Genomic DNA, 18,081 nt, shown 5'->3' on the forward strand with positions numbered 1-18,081 from the left:
AGTTTAGTCTATTTTATACCCTACACACAGTAGCAGGACTGCGTAAAATAAGAACTGGGAACTGAAGCCCTCTTCTACAACATATACAAACAAACTAGACAAGACCACGATACACTGTCACAATGAAATAAGATGAAATATTATAGTTCCTTATTTGTCAAGTGTTTTATAATCACTAAAGCCATGGTGATTTGATTGTATGGATGACATCCATGCGTGCAGCAATTTTCATTCATTTCCAAAAAGAAAAGTTTTCAACCATACTGTAAATTGTATAAAGCAGATGCCGTAAATTGCAAAAATGTATCGGAAAGCAGATGCTAATGCGTAGAATGCCAAAGTCGAAGAAGATTTGAGAGAACCAGAATGAATCAGTTTGGCATACCATACTCTGTTAATTCATTTGTTCATCCTTCCTGGCCACATAAATTTCATAATGAACGCATTTTTTTTGCCAAACTTTTTTTCACGCACTTCATCAGTTTTGGGGTTCCAAGAGGATGCCATCCATATAACCGAGTCAACATGGCCTTACACGTGTACACATAGTCTAACAAAAGCAATGGCCTGAACACAAAAGTGTTAAGAGAGCCAGTTCTACCAGATCCCACCCAGTAAAGCATACAGTAGCTAGTGTATCAGCTATTTTCACCCCAATGCTGAATCTACGGACAGGGCAACTGTTCTGAACAACCTGCTATTAGCACTCAACTGCTTATCACAAATGTATAGTTACTAGTAACCACGAATTGTATCCAGGATTCTCCATTGGCCACCATGGTAGGGCTAGTGTCACCACTAGTGACCCATAGGAGTTTCTAGACAAAGATGGTTTGGCGACCTGTTTGCGTTGACACCTTGTGGAGGTTCGGGCTTGTCAGTGGCATTTCTGGGAGGGAACCCAAGAAAACAGCTGTTGTTTCCTGACTTTTTCATGAGAGACTACTTTTGTTACTTTTTATACCTGAAAGTTGCTCACATGATTAAGGCTTAGCGTTGGCTATGATACTGATCGTGAATCTGCCTATACATACACACTTCGTGTGTTTCCTGAAGTTAAAGGTCGCTACTTAATTTACTTACCGTGCAGAAGACTGTTCCACTGGGCAGCGTAACCATCTCAAAGAACCTGTTTATTATGCTATACACAACAGTCCAATGCTTAGTATGTGTACACACATTTGCTACTGATGAAATTGGTTTATAAAAGTTTTGTTCGTTAAAGGCACCCAGAGCATTTTATGAGGCTTGAAAACTGGAAATATTCTAGTTGCTGTAATCTTTCTGAAATTGACATTTAATGCCACTGTTTACCACATTTGCGTGCGGATTTCTTATCAAAAGCGGCACAAAAATAAGCTACATGGTGATCTTTTAGATATTGATTGAATGCTGGCGTACGTGTTCTAAAAGTCAGCACAACGATCTCGCAATCCTTAAAACGGAGGCGTTACATTGGCCACCCTAAAGCCGAATCACACATTCTTTAATTGGTCTTTGAGCGCACGTGATGATGACGTATTTTGTCCGCCATATTTGATGGTTAAACCTAGAACTTGCCACATTCTACAATTTTCATTTTGAATGCATTATTTTCAATTGATGTACACGTAGTCCACTTTAATACAAAGAAAGAGAACTTGCACAGTGGATTTCGAAGACATTTGTAAGTGAAGATTCAAATTCTTCCGAAAGGTCCTCTTGCGGAAGGCGTCCACGTTTTTCATTCGCCAGGTAGATTTGTACTAACGGGTGGGTAGATGATTAGCATCTGTATGATACAGGGGGACCAATAGATTGACAGAAAATATGATCGTTTTGGTAATGCAGAGGAATGCACACACGAAAATTCCAAAGGCTACAGCATGCTGTGACATGTGGTTGTCGGAGGAGTCCGCCATGATGCCGGGTGGCAAAGGATGGCTCTGTCAGGGCCTTTGTGTTCTGTTAGTCTGTTTCCGAGTGAACGCGGCTACTGAAGGTATGTCGATTGCTGGGAATTAACGTTTCGCAGATACGACAAGAATTGTGATAATAAGATTATCCTCCGGTCATGAGATATGGACGTCAGGTTCCGGACGTAAATTAAGCAACAAACTGAAGTGTAATATGTGGCTAACTCAGGATAGAGAAGAAATGTGACCCTTTAGGATTGGAGAGAAGATCACAACAGCCCCGTTTTGTCTTCTAGTAGCTCTGAGCTGACGAAAACTGAGTTATGGAATTCCTTCGCAATACTTGGAAATTCGACATATTGTCATCACAGCTGATGGCAGATATATGGTAATTGCTAGTTTGGACTCCACAATTGCCCATACTAAAGCCACAACTAACGAGTATGCATTGGTTTATCCTCTCCCAGCTGATTTAGACGATTTACCCCATGAACAAGACAATCCAGAAAGTCCGCGGCGAATCAGGGCAAGTATATTTTTCCAACCATCCGGGGAAGAAACCAACGAGACCGGCCGACAGGACAGGCTGATGCAGACCGAGGACCTCCGCGGGAGGGCGAGCGAGAGGAAGGTGCTCGGGATGTTTGGTAATCTATTATGATAAATGTACAAGTATCCTAATTACTACATGAAATTAAACGGGCCGCTGCAGTGGCCAAGTCGGTATTCACCGACCGAGTCGAAATGGTACATACTGCATTCTCTGTTCAGCTCTTTGGGAAAGAGTATGGCAGTTAAAAACAAACCACTACCAGTGAATTAGCCCCCTGCTGTAGTGATTACACAAAGTTGTGTGGCCCAAGGGCTGTTGAAACGGAGATGAGCTCCGCCCTATGCGCCATCTGGTGTAGCCTGGATGCCAGACCCCCAAACTCAAATATCTATCGATTTTATATTGCGGGAAGGACTTTAACTTAACCTAAATGAAATTTAAAGTTGATATTCTGACACTTCTCTGAGTGACGTATGCCTAAGAATGTGGTTCGAACCAATTGAAAGTTTGTGTCGAAGGAAGCATTAGAAAAGACGATAAGCCAGGATTTGGAACATGTTGCCCCGCTGATAACGTTACTTTGCTTTGGTCCTGCTTATGTATTGTCCGCCCAGCCCGGGAGTACAGGTGCGGGGAGGGGGAGAGCATCCCCCAGCTCTGGATCTGTGACGGGACGGAGGACTGTCGCAACGGGAGGGACGAGGACAACTGTGCCGGTGAGCTCAAATCATCTCATGGACGTCTTCCCGTTCGAAACTGAGCAAGAACAAAATGTTTAAATTAAGAAGTATATCCGTTTATCTTACTTCAATACATCAGCGAAATGTATGCCATCCCACGCGTAAAATGGACTCGCCTAGTGTTTGAACGAGTCGGGACTATCGTGAACTTTGAAACCATCTAACGTTATGCTGTGATCCCGTCCTGCTGTAATTCAGATTGATCTGAGGTTGTGTTTTATTGTTTCCATGGGCGTACAGACCGGTGTGGCTCCCTGGGGTACCCAGATCTTGGCTGTGAATGCGACATTGGTAACTGCGCCGCCCAGCGGCCATCCCCGCTCTGCAGGTGCCCTGCCGGTCAGTGTAGGACACGGATCCCGAGGAAGTGCGACGGTAACGTACTTTTTGTACTTTTACTACAGATTAAATAATCCCAACTTTCTATCAGGACCTTGTTGATAAAGTTTGCTTTTTTTTGAAAATCGCAAATCACTGTAATCATTATTTGTATTTGTTTATTTATCTACCTTAATTTTGACGTTTCATTACAAACATTTATCCTGCGATGACCTGCTTTATAATTATGTACCTATAATCGGCCATCGTTAATGTTTGTAAACATGTATTAATCACAAACAAAACATGTTTTTCAGATGCACCGTTTTATCCAGCACCACCTTTCAACCCCTTCCTGTTGGCATCCAGACATCGCACACCAACAGTCGGTACTGTATGCACTTTTAATACAGGATCTTGTTATGCCTACATTAGACATATGAATAATTTGATCATGATCAAAACATAATGACACCATCCATTTCTCTTGTGATGTGCTCTCTCATTAAAGAATAAGAATTGAACATAGTGGCATCGATAGTACAATTTATTACATAGCTCAGCTCAAGTTGTTTCCACATTGCAAAGAAGATTATTAGCCTCCGGCTGTGTTTTTTTAAGTACGTTTTCCTATTACATACATTGTTTTTCTTATTGCCGGCCAGAGGGAGTCTCAACGAAGGCCAGAAGGTTAGCACTGTATTTGCCAGGACAGCACCTATACTGACCCCCTCGATCTCGTTCCCAGAGTGCAGTACCCCGATTGACCTGGCCTTCGTGATTGACGGCTCGGCCAGTGTGGGCCCGCTGGAGTTCGAGAAGTCCAAGAAGTTCGTGCGCGACATGGTGGACGGGTTCGACATCGGCGCGGCGCAGACGCGTGTGGGCGTGGTGCAGTTCGCCTGGATGGTACAGGCCGAGTTCCACCTGGGAGATTACCTGGACGGAACAGACCTCAGGAACGCCATAGGTACAAATACTTCATCTTTGCTACTAGCCCTGTAGCTTATATTACACAACACTCAAACGATTGCCCCATAGCCTAACAAACTGACCAACACAATGAGAGTTTTCTCTGTGGGTCTTTGTTGACGGCTGGTCCGACCTTGGTGCTGAAACACCTTCATTAGCAGAAAACACTTCTCGATTTTCTCCATATCGCCATATTCTCCAAGCAGAGGTTTTGGTCGGGGGCAAGTAGTGGCCGGGTTTTTTTTACGTTGGCCAACGTAAAAAAAAACCCGGCCACTACTTGCCCCCGACCAAAACCTCTGCTTGGAGAATAATATCGCCATACAACTGTTAAAATAGAACTCTTTTCAAATCCTAAGTTATGTCTGTTTTTGCTGATTCACGTTGTTACGTATTTGCCGTTTTTTTAATAGTTTAAATTGTGGTAAAGTCTATTCAGATGGGAGTTAGCTCTGACGTCTAAGTTAATTTTTTTAAGTGTTTACGTATATCAATTAACTTTGTACCGCGCGCGTCTGTACGAAACCAGCTCGGATCCGCTACATGGACGGTCCTGGGACAGAGATCGGCAAGGCCCTGGTCTTCACGAATAGACGGCTGTTCTCGGAGCTGTACGGGGCCCGCCCGGAGACACAGGGTGTTCCCCGGATAGTCATCCTCATCACGGACGGCAGGAGCTCACCCGAGTCACAGGTCCAACTTTCTGAACAGCTTCTTCAATTATAATTAGCTGTTTACCCCCCAAATTTATAGATTTATTTTAATGTCATAACCCACTATACCAGTAGGGGAAGGGCTAGCACCCCCTCCCTGTAAAATATACCCTAGACCTGCTACTGAAACAGCAAGGAAACTTGCTGCCCTATGTGCAACTAGGTACTACAAGGGTTTGAACGATCGAAAGAACGAACAAATTTAACGTTACCTTTTCTTATGAAAGGCGGGTTTTGCCAGCCACTTTGATATAATTTTCGTATGGTCGGGAGTTCTACTCGGTCGGTGAGGGGTGAGGAAAGCGCTGTGAGATTCAGTACACCATACACAACGAACAGAACTAATTTTGCTATCCACACACAGATATCCGTGTGGACGGCAGCCCAGGAGCTCCACTCGGCCGGCGTGGTGGTGTACGCGGTGGGGGTGGGGGAGGCCGTGGACGAGGCGGAGCTGGAGACCGCCGCCAGCGACAGCTCCAAGGTGTACCACGTCAGGGACTTCGACTCGCTCATGATGCTGTCTCTACAAGATTCGATACAGCAGAGCGTTTGTCTCGGTGAGACTGCCAGTACAGGCCTTAAATCCTTGTGTAGTCTCTACCAGACTCCATAGGTCGCTAGAAAAACAGTAGAAATTGGCCAAATGAAATAACCATGCCAAAAGAGTAGGCCAGCCATAGGTCGATGAAAGGAGAACAGTTTGTGGAGTAAAAACTGTATTCCTAAGGCGAGCTAAATCCTCTTTCGTGTTATCTGTCTATTTGGCCAATTTCTACTATTTTTCTAGTGACCTATGTAGTCTGATTGGGACTAATCCTTGTACACCGGGACCTTTCCTGGTTTTGGAGTTTCTGTATGTTCTGACAGAGGGCACTTTACCCTGAGTGGGTGAAGTCTGCCATCTCTCATGTCTACCACGTCTCTGATTGCTTTCTTCGAAATGTTGTTCCAGGTGGCGCTAACGTGACGGTCACGTGCACATCCTACCACATGCAGGTCGACCTCTCCCGCGCACAGCTGCCAAACCTGGAGGCGCGGCGCATGCGCCTGATAGACCCATCCTGCAGAGCGACCAGCAATGCTACTCACGTGACCCTGTGGACGTACCTGGATGGTTGCGGCACCAGTAGAACTGTTAGTTGGGCCATTCTTTACTGCCTTCGCCAAGACAGTTATGTTTTCGGTAGCGGATGTTTGAGGTTGAGCCTATACAGTGGATTTGTGGTTTAACAGCATAAGTGGTTATGTTTTTACATATAAATAAATAGTTAAATTTTCGTCCCCTAGCGGCTTTCCTTTGGTACTGCAGCAGAATATTTGGATTTTGTATCTCGTGTCCAGTACATGCAATGGTCACACGTTTTGGGTGGTAGACAGCCTTCTGAAGACAGTATTGCATTGTTACATCACCATCAAACTTAATAGAGATATATATTTCCATCTTTTTCTTTTGCCACAACTTTCCCAGGAAACGGATGACGCTATCGTGTACAGTAACACGGTTGTTGAGGACCTGGATCTCGTGGCCGCGCCCACCGGCGGTAGTCCCGCCCAACAGTGCGGCCTGCAGGTCAGGTTCACCTGCCGCATGGCCCGGACGGGAACGGTCGCCACCACGGGAGCCTTCAACGCCATCACCGAGCCAGAAAGGTGAGTTAACATCTACTAAGTTGAACATAATTCCACAAGGGTACATAATTCCGCCACCCTGAAAAAATACGTCCAAACAGATCTCCAACCCAACATCCACCAAATTTATGCACTCCTGTATATCTAAACTGTGGATACCTGGGGGGGTGCTGCACTAGAGATCTCTCAAACATGTCTTGCAAAGTGGCGGATTTATGTTACCTGGCGAATTAATGTTAATGGGGGGGTTAAATGTTACTACTGACAAATAAATATTGTCACTTGTCCAGACCCTCTATCTCATCATGAATCGTGTGAAAAAAACACAACTCTGCATTTTGGATTGCCAAACTGAAGCACACACACAGATAGCCAAGCCAAAAACAATACTTCACTCCCTTGAGGGCTACACAGTATTACATGTATATCCAGCCAGGGCCAGTCTAAGATGGCAAGCACATCTGACGAGAACAGAAAAGTTATGTAAAACTACATTATGGGTCATTCAAATATTTGCAAAACCAGCACAGAAGGATTTATCAATCACCTGAGCTCAGTAAAAACATTGACACAATATTTCACAAAGTACATGTAGGCCCAGGCTTTTCAACTGTCTTGTTTCCTCAGACAATGCTCCCATTGATTCTGAAACTTTTCTGTATTTGGCACATGGCGGCTTTGTTTTTACATAGATTCTACAGCACTGGACACGGGAATTTCCACCTGACGATGACGTTCTACACAGACGCAGACTACCAGGTGCCGGCCCGTGAGCCGCTGAGTGTGCGGGTATGTGACATGGTGTACGTACAGATCCAGCTGTACTCTGCCGACCCCGACCTGCAGGTGTTTGCTCTGGACTGCTGGGCAACTCCCACAGCTGAGGACACTGCCGGGCCACTGCTGTATGACATCATCAAGGACGGGCATGTCACTCTTTAACATTCTTTTAGTTCACTTGAAAGTTCATCTGTGTTCATCTGGTAGAAGTTATTCTGAATCAAAGTTGAACTGCAATTGCCAACACAAAAATTGGACTTACCCAAATTTTAAACTGACCAGCTCCAGTCTTTGTCAAGGAATGAGCAATCCACTGCTTTTGTGATGTCACGTTATGCAGATAGAACGAAATTCGGTGAGCAGTGGATCATTCTTTTAGTTCAATTCCAACAAAAAGATTGATCGTTCAATCAATCAATAAGAAAGTAGCTGCTTCTTCATGCAAAACATCCTATCCTTCACATTGTTACAACTATTATAAAGGCTCCAAACCTAAGATAGTGGAAAGTTCTTTGACACATACAGGCATATTGTCCAGCTTGTTTTTGTCTGCGTACTGAACAACATCCCTTGGTTGGGTTAAAGAGTTGTGATTAATATGTCACAAAAATATCTTCCTTCCAGCTGTGGTGTGGATCCGACATTCCAGGCTGTCACCTCTGACGTCCTGTCGGCCCAACGGTTCGGGTTCCAGGCCTTCAAGTTTGTAGGTGTGTCCTCGGGGTCAGTCGTGCTGCACTGTCAGGTGCTCGTGTGCGTGGCGTCGGACAAGGACTCCAGGTGTGCCCAGGGATGTGGCCATGTCAGTCGCAGGGAAGTAAGGAGTGACATCAGCTATCAGGGTATCCCATTGGTCCACGGACCCATTGAGTTATTGAAGGACGACTGAAGATTACGAGAAAGCTGCTATAATTACTGACAACGTCCTCATCATACGAGGGACGTCTATTGTTATGGATGATTCAAAAAGGTATGAAAATAAAAAATATGAGATGGTCTTGTTTTTTGTTCAGACTTTATTCCATTGATATTTAGGTACCTGAAAGGACCATTGTTTCTTTACCTGGCAATATGTGACATATAGTTATTTCTGAAAATATGGTACAAGTAATTTTTCTTGAAAGTCTTCACAGGATTTACAAAGAAATGAGTAATTGATTTCCAAGGGAGCCCTTACAAAATCATAACAAATCAGTATAGAAAACAAGGATAACTTAAAAATTAGAATTAAAAAAATTTGGTCATGGAGAAATGCCTTAAACAGCAGTTTTAGTGGACTTCGTGGCATTTCTCAGTTCTGAAGAATGCCATTTCTGTGCAATTTTCAAATGTAGCCTTTCTAGGACCTCTGTATCTGAATCGTCTAAGAATTGTCTAAGACAATCAACCTTCCACATCCTCTTCACTCTCTCCTCCACTCCTCTCTCCCAGCAGCTCCTTGTCACAGCTGTCTGCAGTAATCTGGACACAAAAACAGGAAATCTGTACCTCATATTGTCAAAGAATACAACTTAGAGATCACTGTCAAATATGTCCACAATTTGAACAGAAATTACAGTATCAAAACATAGAAAAAAGACACATTTTTTAATGACATTGCAAAACTTCTGCATCTATTTGTACTATAGTATGCTCAAGTATGGCTCAAGTTATGATTGTAAGTCATTATTTGATCAAATCGTCATCACACTAACCTTTCCCTTCTTCAGCTTCTTTAATAACCTTGTATCTCGTGCCAACTCAGCCAAGTCATCCTCTGTCTGAATCAACAAATTAAAATTGTGAGAAAGCAACAATATTAACAAAATACAACATTCAAGAAAGCCATAATTGGAAACTGACTAATTTTTGTATTTCTGACAAATCATGTTTTTTTTCATACATTCTTTTCAAATCCCACTAACTTGATAGGAGTAAACTTTTTGTAGCATCCTTTTGCTTACCTGTTCTACCTTTCTTTTCCCAGCCATTTCTTTTCTCATTCTTTTGTCTTGCTTTCTTCCTTTGGCTTCTTTCTGCTGAGACCAGGATGACGACTATGAAGACAAAACAAATACAAAATCTTATCCAGTTGCTTGAGTAGCTGTTTTTTTAGCCTAAATACTAAATCAAAGATTGTCTTCTAATTGTCACTCTTCATATCCCACAACTTTCCTGCACAGCACAAGTAGAATGTTTCCTTAAAAAAAAAAGATCTACACAAAAGATGCTCTGACTTGAAAACCCACCTTTGGTTTGAATTTCTTCTTGTCTTTAGCGACACCTTCTCTAAGCCTCTGCTGCCTTAACTTCTCCCTTTGCTTGTCTCTGTGAAAGAAGAATGAGAAGTTACTCTTACTCCAAATCTGTGCACGACAAATTACTAGCCCCAACTGCTAATACAAGCCACCTGGAAAGACACTAGATAGTTTGAAAATCAAAATCTATAACATCAAGTTATCAGAAGTAAAAATTGCATGATATGGGGAAGGCCTATTCTTTCCAATCACATGTGACACTTGACTATACCCCAATAACCCCAAGTGATAAGTTTAAACAGAGCTTCCAATGTGGTGTACATGAATTTGGAAAATCAGAGAACAAGACTCAATCTTACTTGTATGGAATGTTGCTGATGTCAACATCTGCAGCAATGAATTCTGGGAACTGTTGGCCTCTCAGCTCAGGCATCCTGGGAATTTTCAACAGTCCAAATCCTTGGGCCAAGCTGGGGATGTTGAGATCTGGGAAACAAAACATTATTGTACCGATCACTTTTAGTACGGAAAGACACATAATGAAATTTTGAAAATGTCATTGTAATCTTTTAGTCAAATATCTCTGTTACTATACTGACAGAAATGTAGGATTTTTTATTGACATGTGACACTTTACACTTTGTTTGTTTACAATGAGCTGAAATAGAAGAGATTTGTACTTAGAATTGTAGGATAGATTAGCCTTGTAGAACAGATTGTTGATTTCATGCCATACATTGTACCATGTACGATTGTTGAGCAATAAAGTTCACTTCACTATTAAGATAAATACAACAAGACAGGTTTCTTACCCTTGAACCTGAAGATAAGGCTGCACTCGTGTTTGCGGTAGAACTGTACAAAGGACACGAACGCCCGCATGGCCATCTCATACATGGCCCTGGGGTGTGGTAAAGTTGAGATGTTGTTTTTGAACTTCATAGGAAATCATTAAATGTAAAAACACACTAATGATTATACAATGTTTGTGCAACATATATTGTATCTGTATGTCTCTTTGGGAATTTCAAGCCATAAATATTAATTCTATAAATTTGTGGAAAGCAGATTAACCTTCAGCACACTGAAGTAAGCCATTTGGCACCCAATTGGTTACAGAGTTAGGCAGCATGGAGAAGGTTAATATGTGAAGGCATTAGAGTTTTTCTCACCTGTCCTTTAGGCCCATTTTCCTGAGTTTTGGCAGCACATCTTTCACCTCATAATCAGGCCTGTACTGTGTCAGGGTAACCTGCAGAAAGGTTAGGAACTTGTTACAAAGATTCAAGAAAAACTACAGCTGGTATGAAGAAATTGACAAAACAGAGAGAAAGAAGAAAATCTCTTTGAATCAAATGTCTAAAGATCATACCATAATTCTTGATTTGTTAACAGTAACTTAATGATAGCTACTTAACAGTCACTAGTCTACCCCTAAAATTTCACAATGTTTCTTCCCACTGTTAAAATTAAATGCCGTGAACTATTCTCTTTTCCCCCTAACTGCTAAAATTACCTACCGCAATATTGAATTTATAGCACCTAAAACAACATTTTCTATTGACAAAAAAATGGACAAAACAGAGAGAATGAAAAAATCTCCTGAACCGCATGCTTAAAAGATCATAGCTAAAACAACAAAAATTTTCTATATGACAATATCAAAGCTCACCTTTTGGTTGATAGCTATAAACTCTATGTACGTGTCCTCCTCAGGCAGTAGGAACACCACAGCGCTACCCTCCCGACCCATCCTGGCTGTGCGACCACTCCGATGTACAAAGGCACTGTCAGCAATAAGAGATGGCAAACTTCAACCCCTTATCCATAGTGCCTTACAACCCTTCCAGTCTCACATACAAAAATGGCAGAAAAGCTAAAAACAAATACTTCACTCCATTGGGGTTGAATAAATACTAGTATAGCAAATTGTAATTTTTGCAGAAGGTATAAATCTTTTTGATACAATTATATGTACATAAGTGTGCGTACATGTATCTATTTATGTATACATTTGGCAAGTGAACCAATAACCAGGTTGACCATTTTGGTTTCATGTTAATCAGTAATATCTTCCTCACCTTGCATTACTCGGTGGATCAAACTGCAGAACCCAGTTGACCTCTGGGATATCCACCCCTCTGGCCATGACATCAGTACACACCAGAACTCCACTGTAAATGTACAGAAACAGGGCTCAAGAAGGTCAATAGAAGGTCCTCAATTCTCATACAGAATGTGTGACGGACAAACCGGAATTAATTGTACTGCTTTCGTTGTAGGTTTTTAAAGACATAAAGTGCAAATCTCTCCTGAGAGGGGGTATTTTATAACTTCTGTCCTGCAGCTATGCTATTTCCATCCTATATTAAAGGGCATAAGACACCAAAATACAACATTTTTTTATTATCTGAAATAGGAATACTAGTAGCATCATTGAAGGAATATAAACGTTTAAAACAAATACACACCCTTCTGATGTTATCTAACATTGAAACACAGAAACCATACTTCCATTGATCCAGCTCGTTTTTCCTACCAGGTGCACTTGCGAAAAACTATTTAATGAGCAAACAGTGCTTAATTATCGTGATAACATTTAATTAAATGACATAACAATATCTATTTCGTTTTCTTGTAAAAATAACGTTCTTTCCGAGCCACTGTGCAAAGTTCCAAATCGGCTGCCATGTTCTTGTGACGTCATGAGCAGGTAAGTCACTGATTAATGTAATCACCTGGTGGGAAGAATAAAAAGCTGGAGGTACATATGATGTTTTCATGGTTCGATGTTCAATAACATCCGAAGTGCGAATATGTTGTGAACATTTCTATAATATTAAACAATAGTATTTTGTTTCATGTTATTTCAGGAAATTCTTAATGTTGACATCATTGGTGTCTTCTGCCCTTTAAAACAAGCACACTACTGTAACTGTTACCAACTTACCATCCTATATATAACATCCTACTGTTAGAGTGCTATCAAAGGAATCCTAACTCATAATTCTAGAAACTATAAAGATGCAAAAATACCTTTCTGCCTGTCTGAACTGTGCAAAGATCTTGTTTCTCTTCTGCTTCATTTTCCCATGGATCGACATGACTCTTGTGATCTTAAGAAGTCTGGAAACAAACAGAATGACAGAAATCATGAACCCAAGTCGTCGTCTTTTTAAGGAGGTTCTATTAGTACCTCCTTTGTCTTTCAAATATGTTGAAAAAAACACTGGCACACAAGAGAGAAATCATCAACATCAGCCACTGGTTTTTGCATCTGAAGTCATTCAAGCTTTCTTAATCTTTTTCCACTGTGTCTTGCATCTTGCGAGCTAATACTTGGACAGCAAACTTCACTTACTCCCTGAGAGCACTGGAGAAGTAGTCTACCCCTGCACAGGTGCTGAAGAACACCATGTGCTTCTCGTTGCCATGGCAACGTAGGAAGGCTACCAGGTGGTTAAACTTCTCGTCACTCCTGCACATCTGGTAAGTGAAAAATGGAACTTCATTATAAGCTTGAAATTCTGTCACACCAAATACTTCAAAATGGATCCATAATGATACAAAGATAACAAACACATGATATGTATATAACATCTTTTATCTATAATCTTCCATTGAATAACATTGTTGCAATGAAATTATTGAAATGCTACAGTAGTTACCATGTAAAGGTTGTCTAATGTAGCTGGTGTTCTTTGTTGTACCTGAAAAGAAAAAGAAAACAATAGTCTTTCAAATACACATGACATCTTTCATTAGCAGGAGAAATATTCAGAATTACAGGTAGGGAGTGCAACTTTCTACACATAAAGTTAAAGTTACACATAAAGCATTTCTTAATTTGATAATGGAAATTTGAAATGATGTATATGAAAGAAGGTACAAGACAAGAGTGGCAAGGAATAATGCTATGTACATTTACAGTTACACTAATTTACACAGAAGCAATGTAATGAATTGGATACTTACATTTTCTGCCACGTTTTTCTCCTTGACTGTGATTCTGACTGGGTTTCTGAGCCCAGCTCTGACCAGAGCTTCCACCTCTTTTGTCTGAGTGGCTGAGAACAGACCTGTCCTCCGCTGTTTGGGCAGGTAGGACAGGATGGTGTTGATGCTAAAACAACATAACAAACATGCATTGTCATATGGCAACTTTAGACAGGGCATAAAAAATGCTTTGCTGAGAGCATTTGAGCCATTATACGTTCAAAGTCACAGTAAGTATTTTCCTTTATTTTCATATATTTCATTGCAAACTATGCCAAAGGTTAGTGATTTTAAGATAACCTAACAAGAGTTGCATACGAATGAACATTAACCTCTACAAATTACAGGTACTATGCTGGTTACCTATCATGAATCTTAATGACATGTCTGTCTTATCTGTTATAGAACAGCATCATTAGAACATACTATATAGCAATTACATAGTACATACATATAAATCACTTCCTACCTTAACTCAAACCCCATGTCCAGCAGTCTGTCTGCCTCATCCAGAACTAGCACTTCCTGCAAAGGAAAAGAGTCATCAGGGTAAAAGCAAGCAGTGCATGACTAAAGGAAATACATTGTACATGTAGGTGGCTTTTGTAGCATAAATGTTTCACATGTATGTCAACAAAAAGGAACATTCAACCCAACAAATCTGAGTACTTATCATATTCTCCAGATCTGCATCTTACCAAAGACTTGAGATGTCCTGCCAGGTTTAGGCCGTCTTCTTTCCTACGAAGGATGTCTTCTAGTCGTCCAGGTGTGCACACTATGATGTTGGCCCTGCAACAGGTGTTCAACCATGACCATTTACATGATTTAGCAGTATATGCATAATACGTATTTGTGTTTATGAGTTGGGCAAACTGAGAAAAACTGAATTCCTAATCTGTAAATGATTTCATCAGGTTGGTAAACAACAAAGTTCACAGCTGCAGTGTGAAGTAGAACCAGTCATTATTGCCCTACAGAAGGTGACAGACAGTCACTGAAACGTCTGCTCTTGTAGATACATGTATGTGGTTGTGAATTCCTAATGTTTTTGACGTAATGTAGCATAGCGTGCATAGGTGCGTAGTGTGCGTAGTCCAGTGGTTAAGCCAGCGTCACAATTTATGCGAGCGTCGGCCGACTTTGTAGATCGTCCGAAGCTCGCCGAATTTCAAAATCGCCTGAGCGTTGACCATATTTTCCAATTAAAATCTCGGGCGACGTCCGTTGAACACTAAAAACTAAAAATCCCCCATGAAATAGTACCATCTCTTGGACATGGAGGAAGTCAGTATCGCCTAACCTGGTAAAAGGCCAATATTTGGATCAACTTTTATTTCTGAAAGTCGCCCAAAGCCCGCGTAATCGACAGGACGTCGGCTGTACTTCGGCCGAAAATGCACATTTGAAGCTCGCCAACACGTCAGCCAAGCTGAATTTCTTATTTGTGACGGGGGCTTAAGGGATCTTGCCTCTGGAACTAGAAGTTACTCACCCGGCATGCACGCTACCGGAAAGGGTCGCAGTCCTTGGGATGGGACGTTAAGCTGTGGTTCAATATTCATTGTGCTTGTCGAAAAGAGCTAGGGGAATTTCACCAGTACAATGAACCTGTAAACACTGTACAGTACTTAGCATCTGTCTTCTCTCTCAAGACCAGTGGAAGATTAGCTCTTCAGTGAGCTAAACTGGATCAAGATCACTTTCCTTTGACCTATCAAATCAACTTGAATTTCATGGGTAAGGCTTGATTCAAGCCAGCGAGTGAGTCCCTGATATACTAAAACAGACTGAGCAATTCAAACACTGATATAAACACTGTATAAACTCTATATACATGTAGTACTAGTAGTCAATCCATCCTACCCATTCTCTTGGTACTTCTTGATGTCTGCCACAGGATTTCCTCCTCCAATCAGAAGAAGTTGACTGGAAAATATTTGAAAAACAACACATAAGAAACAGTTTGTAAACAATTTCATAAATCATCTCTGCTCCACTAATTTAAGTGGCTTCATAAAACGAAAAGGCAATAACTTCCACTTAGGATTCAGACAAGTTGAAACAACTTATTCAGCAAGATATTCCGTGGTAAAAACGGTATCCAAAAGATCCAAAGGTAATCCAAACCTCAGCTGTGGGAGTCTTTTTGTGAAAGCTGATAAGACTTCATCTATCTGCAGGGCAAGCTCTCTGGTGGGTGTGATGATTAAAGCTCCAACCTAGAACACAACCAAGAAGACAATTATACTGGTACCCTTCATTGCTGTGAATGATGGATAGGAACAAACTCCTATAACATAAAGTGCTATGGCTCAAAAATGTCATACCGGGGACTACATTCCTTCACATAGGAATGGGTTTACAAGCATCTCACTACTACTACTGTAAGTTTTAAAAAATTTGCTGTATTTCAAAGTTAAGTTTTCAGTTTTTGTGGTGACTTCACCATGAACTCATTACACCTGAAACCTGTTGCCAGCATTTTGATTATGCTATTGTTTCAGTTGCAATCTCAAACCTATCTTAATTTTACAGTGCTGTGAAATTTATGTGTCACAAGCTTAAACTATTAGACTTACTTCGTGTTTCCTTAAGTTCTCTGTTCTCCGCTGCAGAATCTCTAAGATGGGGATGACAAAAGCCAAGGTCTTACCACTGCCTGTAACCTGGTAAATAGGAACAAGGAAAAGACTGTTAAACGTCTTGAAGTTGTAGATCAGAGGTGGTTATTAGGAGCCATCCTGAGAGCGAGATGGAAGATCTTTTTCTATATATAACCACTACGTACTATGAATTATAAATGAAACACATACATGTATATAATGAAGCTTTCATAATCAAACACCATTTTTGGTAACAGTTTAAGGTTTCAATCCAATCTAACAGCTACCGTAAAAGGGGAAATGTTTGCAGTGATTTAATTTTGCGGTAGGGAAAAAATAGAGTGTTCGCACTGCGATTCGAAGTGGTGTTAAGTTCACGGTTGAAACTGCCATGTAATGATTTAGTATGTAGCCGTGGCGACTACAAACATGAGGGTGTTTTTACTTCTTATCATATATACTAGCCCTTTGTAGTCATGGCGCACTTCATAGGAAAGATTCAGTTTTTGCTCGGCCGGCTGTTTTCCTTGCTCGTCGGGCCCGATGCTTGTTCTCCCTGATTTCCAAGCTCACTTACTGGCCGATTTAGCAACTCAGGAGTTACAAAAAGTGGATCTGGCCTATGTAGTGGTCCACGACTACGAAGGGCTATATATAATAACAAGTAAAATCGTCCTTCTGTAGTCGCCCCGGCTAGACATATAAGCTAGTTCACGGTTGCTACTACGCATGTGCAGTGTCAAAGGTGAAGGCCCCTGGCTTGTATCAAACAGTTCTCGCTTCGACATTGTCTTGATTTCCATAACAACGCCACGAGGGGTTTTGTTTACGTCTCGGAGGTCTTCACCTTTGACACTGCACATGCGTAATAGCAACCGTGAACTAGCTTATTCATAGTGATTTTAAGTTTGCAGTGAAAACCACTGCTAACATTTTCCCTTTTACAGTACTTGATTGAAAGTTACATGAACTTGGACTTACTGCTTCGGCTGCAACATCTTTGTTGGACATGAAGAGCGGGATACAGGCTGCCTGCAGGTTGACAAAACATCAATGGGTCTTGAGATCATGACATGTTACATGTTGTACTACACATAATTTGTACCAACATAATTTGTACTGTAACGTTAGTTGTAATCTTCACCGTTCAATTATTCTCATCTAAGAGCTGCTTCAAAAGGTTATGCTTTCAAACTTCACTATATTGTCTTCCTTTTCACCTGTACGGGAGTCATGTGTTGAAACCCCAGCTCTTTTAGTGTGTCATACGTCGGATCGCCCAGCTTCACCTCCAGATCGCTCCATGTGTTCTCCATGTTGTCATCTCCCAGATTTTCACGTCCGGGTCATCCTTCCAACAAGAAATGACGTCATATGTCAGGAAGATGACGCTGCATCCGCCCGGCTGCATCGGTCGACGTGGCGTGGCGTCCTTTGTGAAGCTCTGCAGCATTGCGAAGCAGTTTTGTTACGTTTGGTATCATGGTAAGCATACAAAAGGGCAATTTGTTACGTTTTTTTTGCTTTAGATTTGACGGATCAAGTTTAGGTAGGCATTGACCCCGGAAGTTTTTCACGAAGGCCAGAGGTTCGTGCGCAAAATCTTAGTGCCGTGTGCAAAAATTTGAGCGCCATCTTT

General features: G+C 41.5%; 2 protein-coding genes across 2 annotated transcripts; one reads left to right on the plus strand and one right to left on the minus strand.

Moving 5' to 3' along the window:
* Nucleotides 1-2,265: 2,265 nt before the first annotated feature.
* On the plus strand, nucleotides 2,266-10,819 carry LOC136442800 (uncharacterized). Its single transcript, XM_066439732.1, has 11 exons — nucleotides 2,266-2,542; nucleotides 3,063-3,164; nucleotides 3,429-3,563; nucleotides 3,824-3,895; nucleotides 4,255-4,476; nucleotides 5,008-5,171; nucleotides 5,556-5,751; nucleotides 6,147-6,328; nucleotides 6,663-6,844; nucleotides 7,516-7,749; nucleotides 8,228-10,819. Exons 1-11 carry the CDS (start codon nucleotides 2,281-2,283, stop codon nucleotides 8,490-8,492), a joined length of 2,016 nt encoding a protein of 671 aa, XP_066295829.1. The 5' UTR covers nucleotides 2,266-2,280; the 3' UTR covers nucleotides 8,493-10,819.
* On the minus strand, nucleotides 8,602-18,045 carry LOC136442815 (ATP-dependent RNA helicase DDX55-like). Its single transcript, XM_066439767.1, has 20 exons — nucleotides 17,663-18,045; nucleotides 17,424-17,474; nucleotides 16,419-16,505; nucleotides 15,967-16,058; nucleotides 15,703-15,765; nucleotides 14,535-14,628; nucleotides 14,306-14,361; nucleotides 13,816-13,963; nucleotides 13,509-13,550; nucleotides 13,202-13,326; nucleotides 12,877-12,966; nucleotides 11,922-12,014; nucleotides 11,513-11,627; nucleotides 11,013-11,092; nucleotides 10,653-10,741; nucleotides 10,200-10,326; nucleotides 9,832-9,910; nucleotides 9,547-9,639; nucleotides 9,298-9,363; nucleotides 8,602-9,064 (listed from the first exon to the last, which is right to left on the minus strand). The coding sequence occupies exons 1-20, from the start codon at nucleotides 17,756-17,758 to the stop codon at nucleotides 8,987-8,989; spliced, it is 1,764 nt and encodes a 587-aa protein (XP_066295864.1). The 5' UTR covers nucleotides 17,759-18,045; the 3' UTR covers nucleotides 8,602-8,986.
* Nucleotides 18,046-18,081: the final 36 nt, after the last annotated feature.

Source organism: Branchiostoma lanceolatum, chromosome 1, assembly GCF_035083965.1.
Source record: "Branchiostoma lanceolatum isolate klBraLanc5 chromosome 1, klBraLanc5.hap2, whole genome shotgun sequence".
Classification (NCBI taxonomy): domain Eukaryota; kingdom Metazoa; phylum Chordata; class Leptocardii; order Amphioxiformes; family Branchiostomatidae; genus Branchiostoma; species Branchiostoma lanceolatum.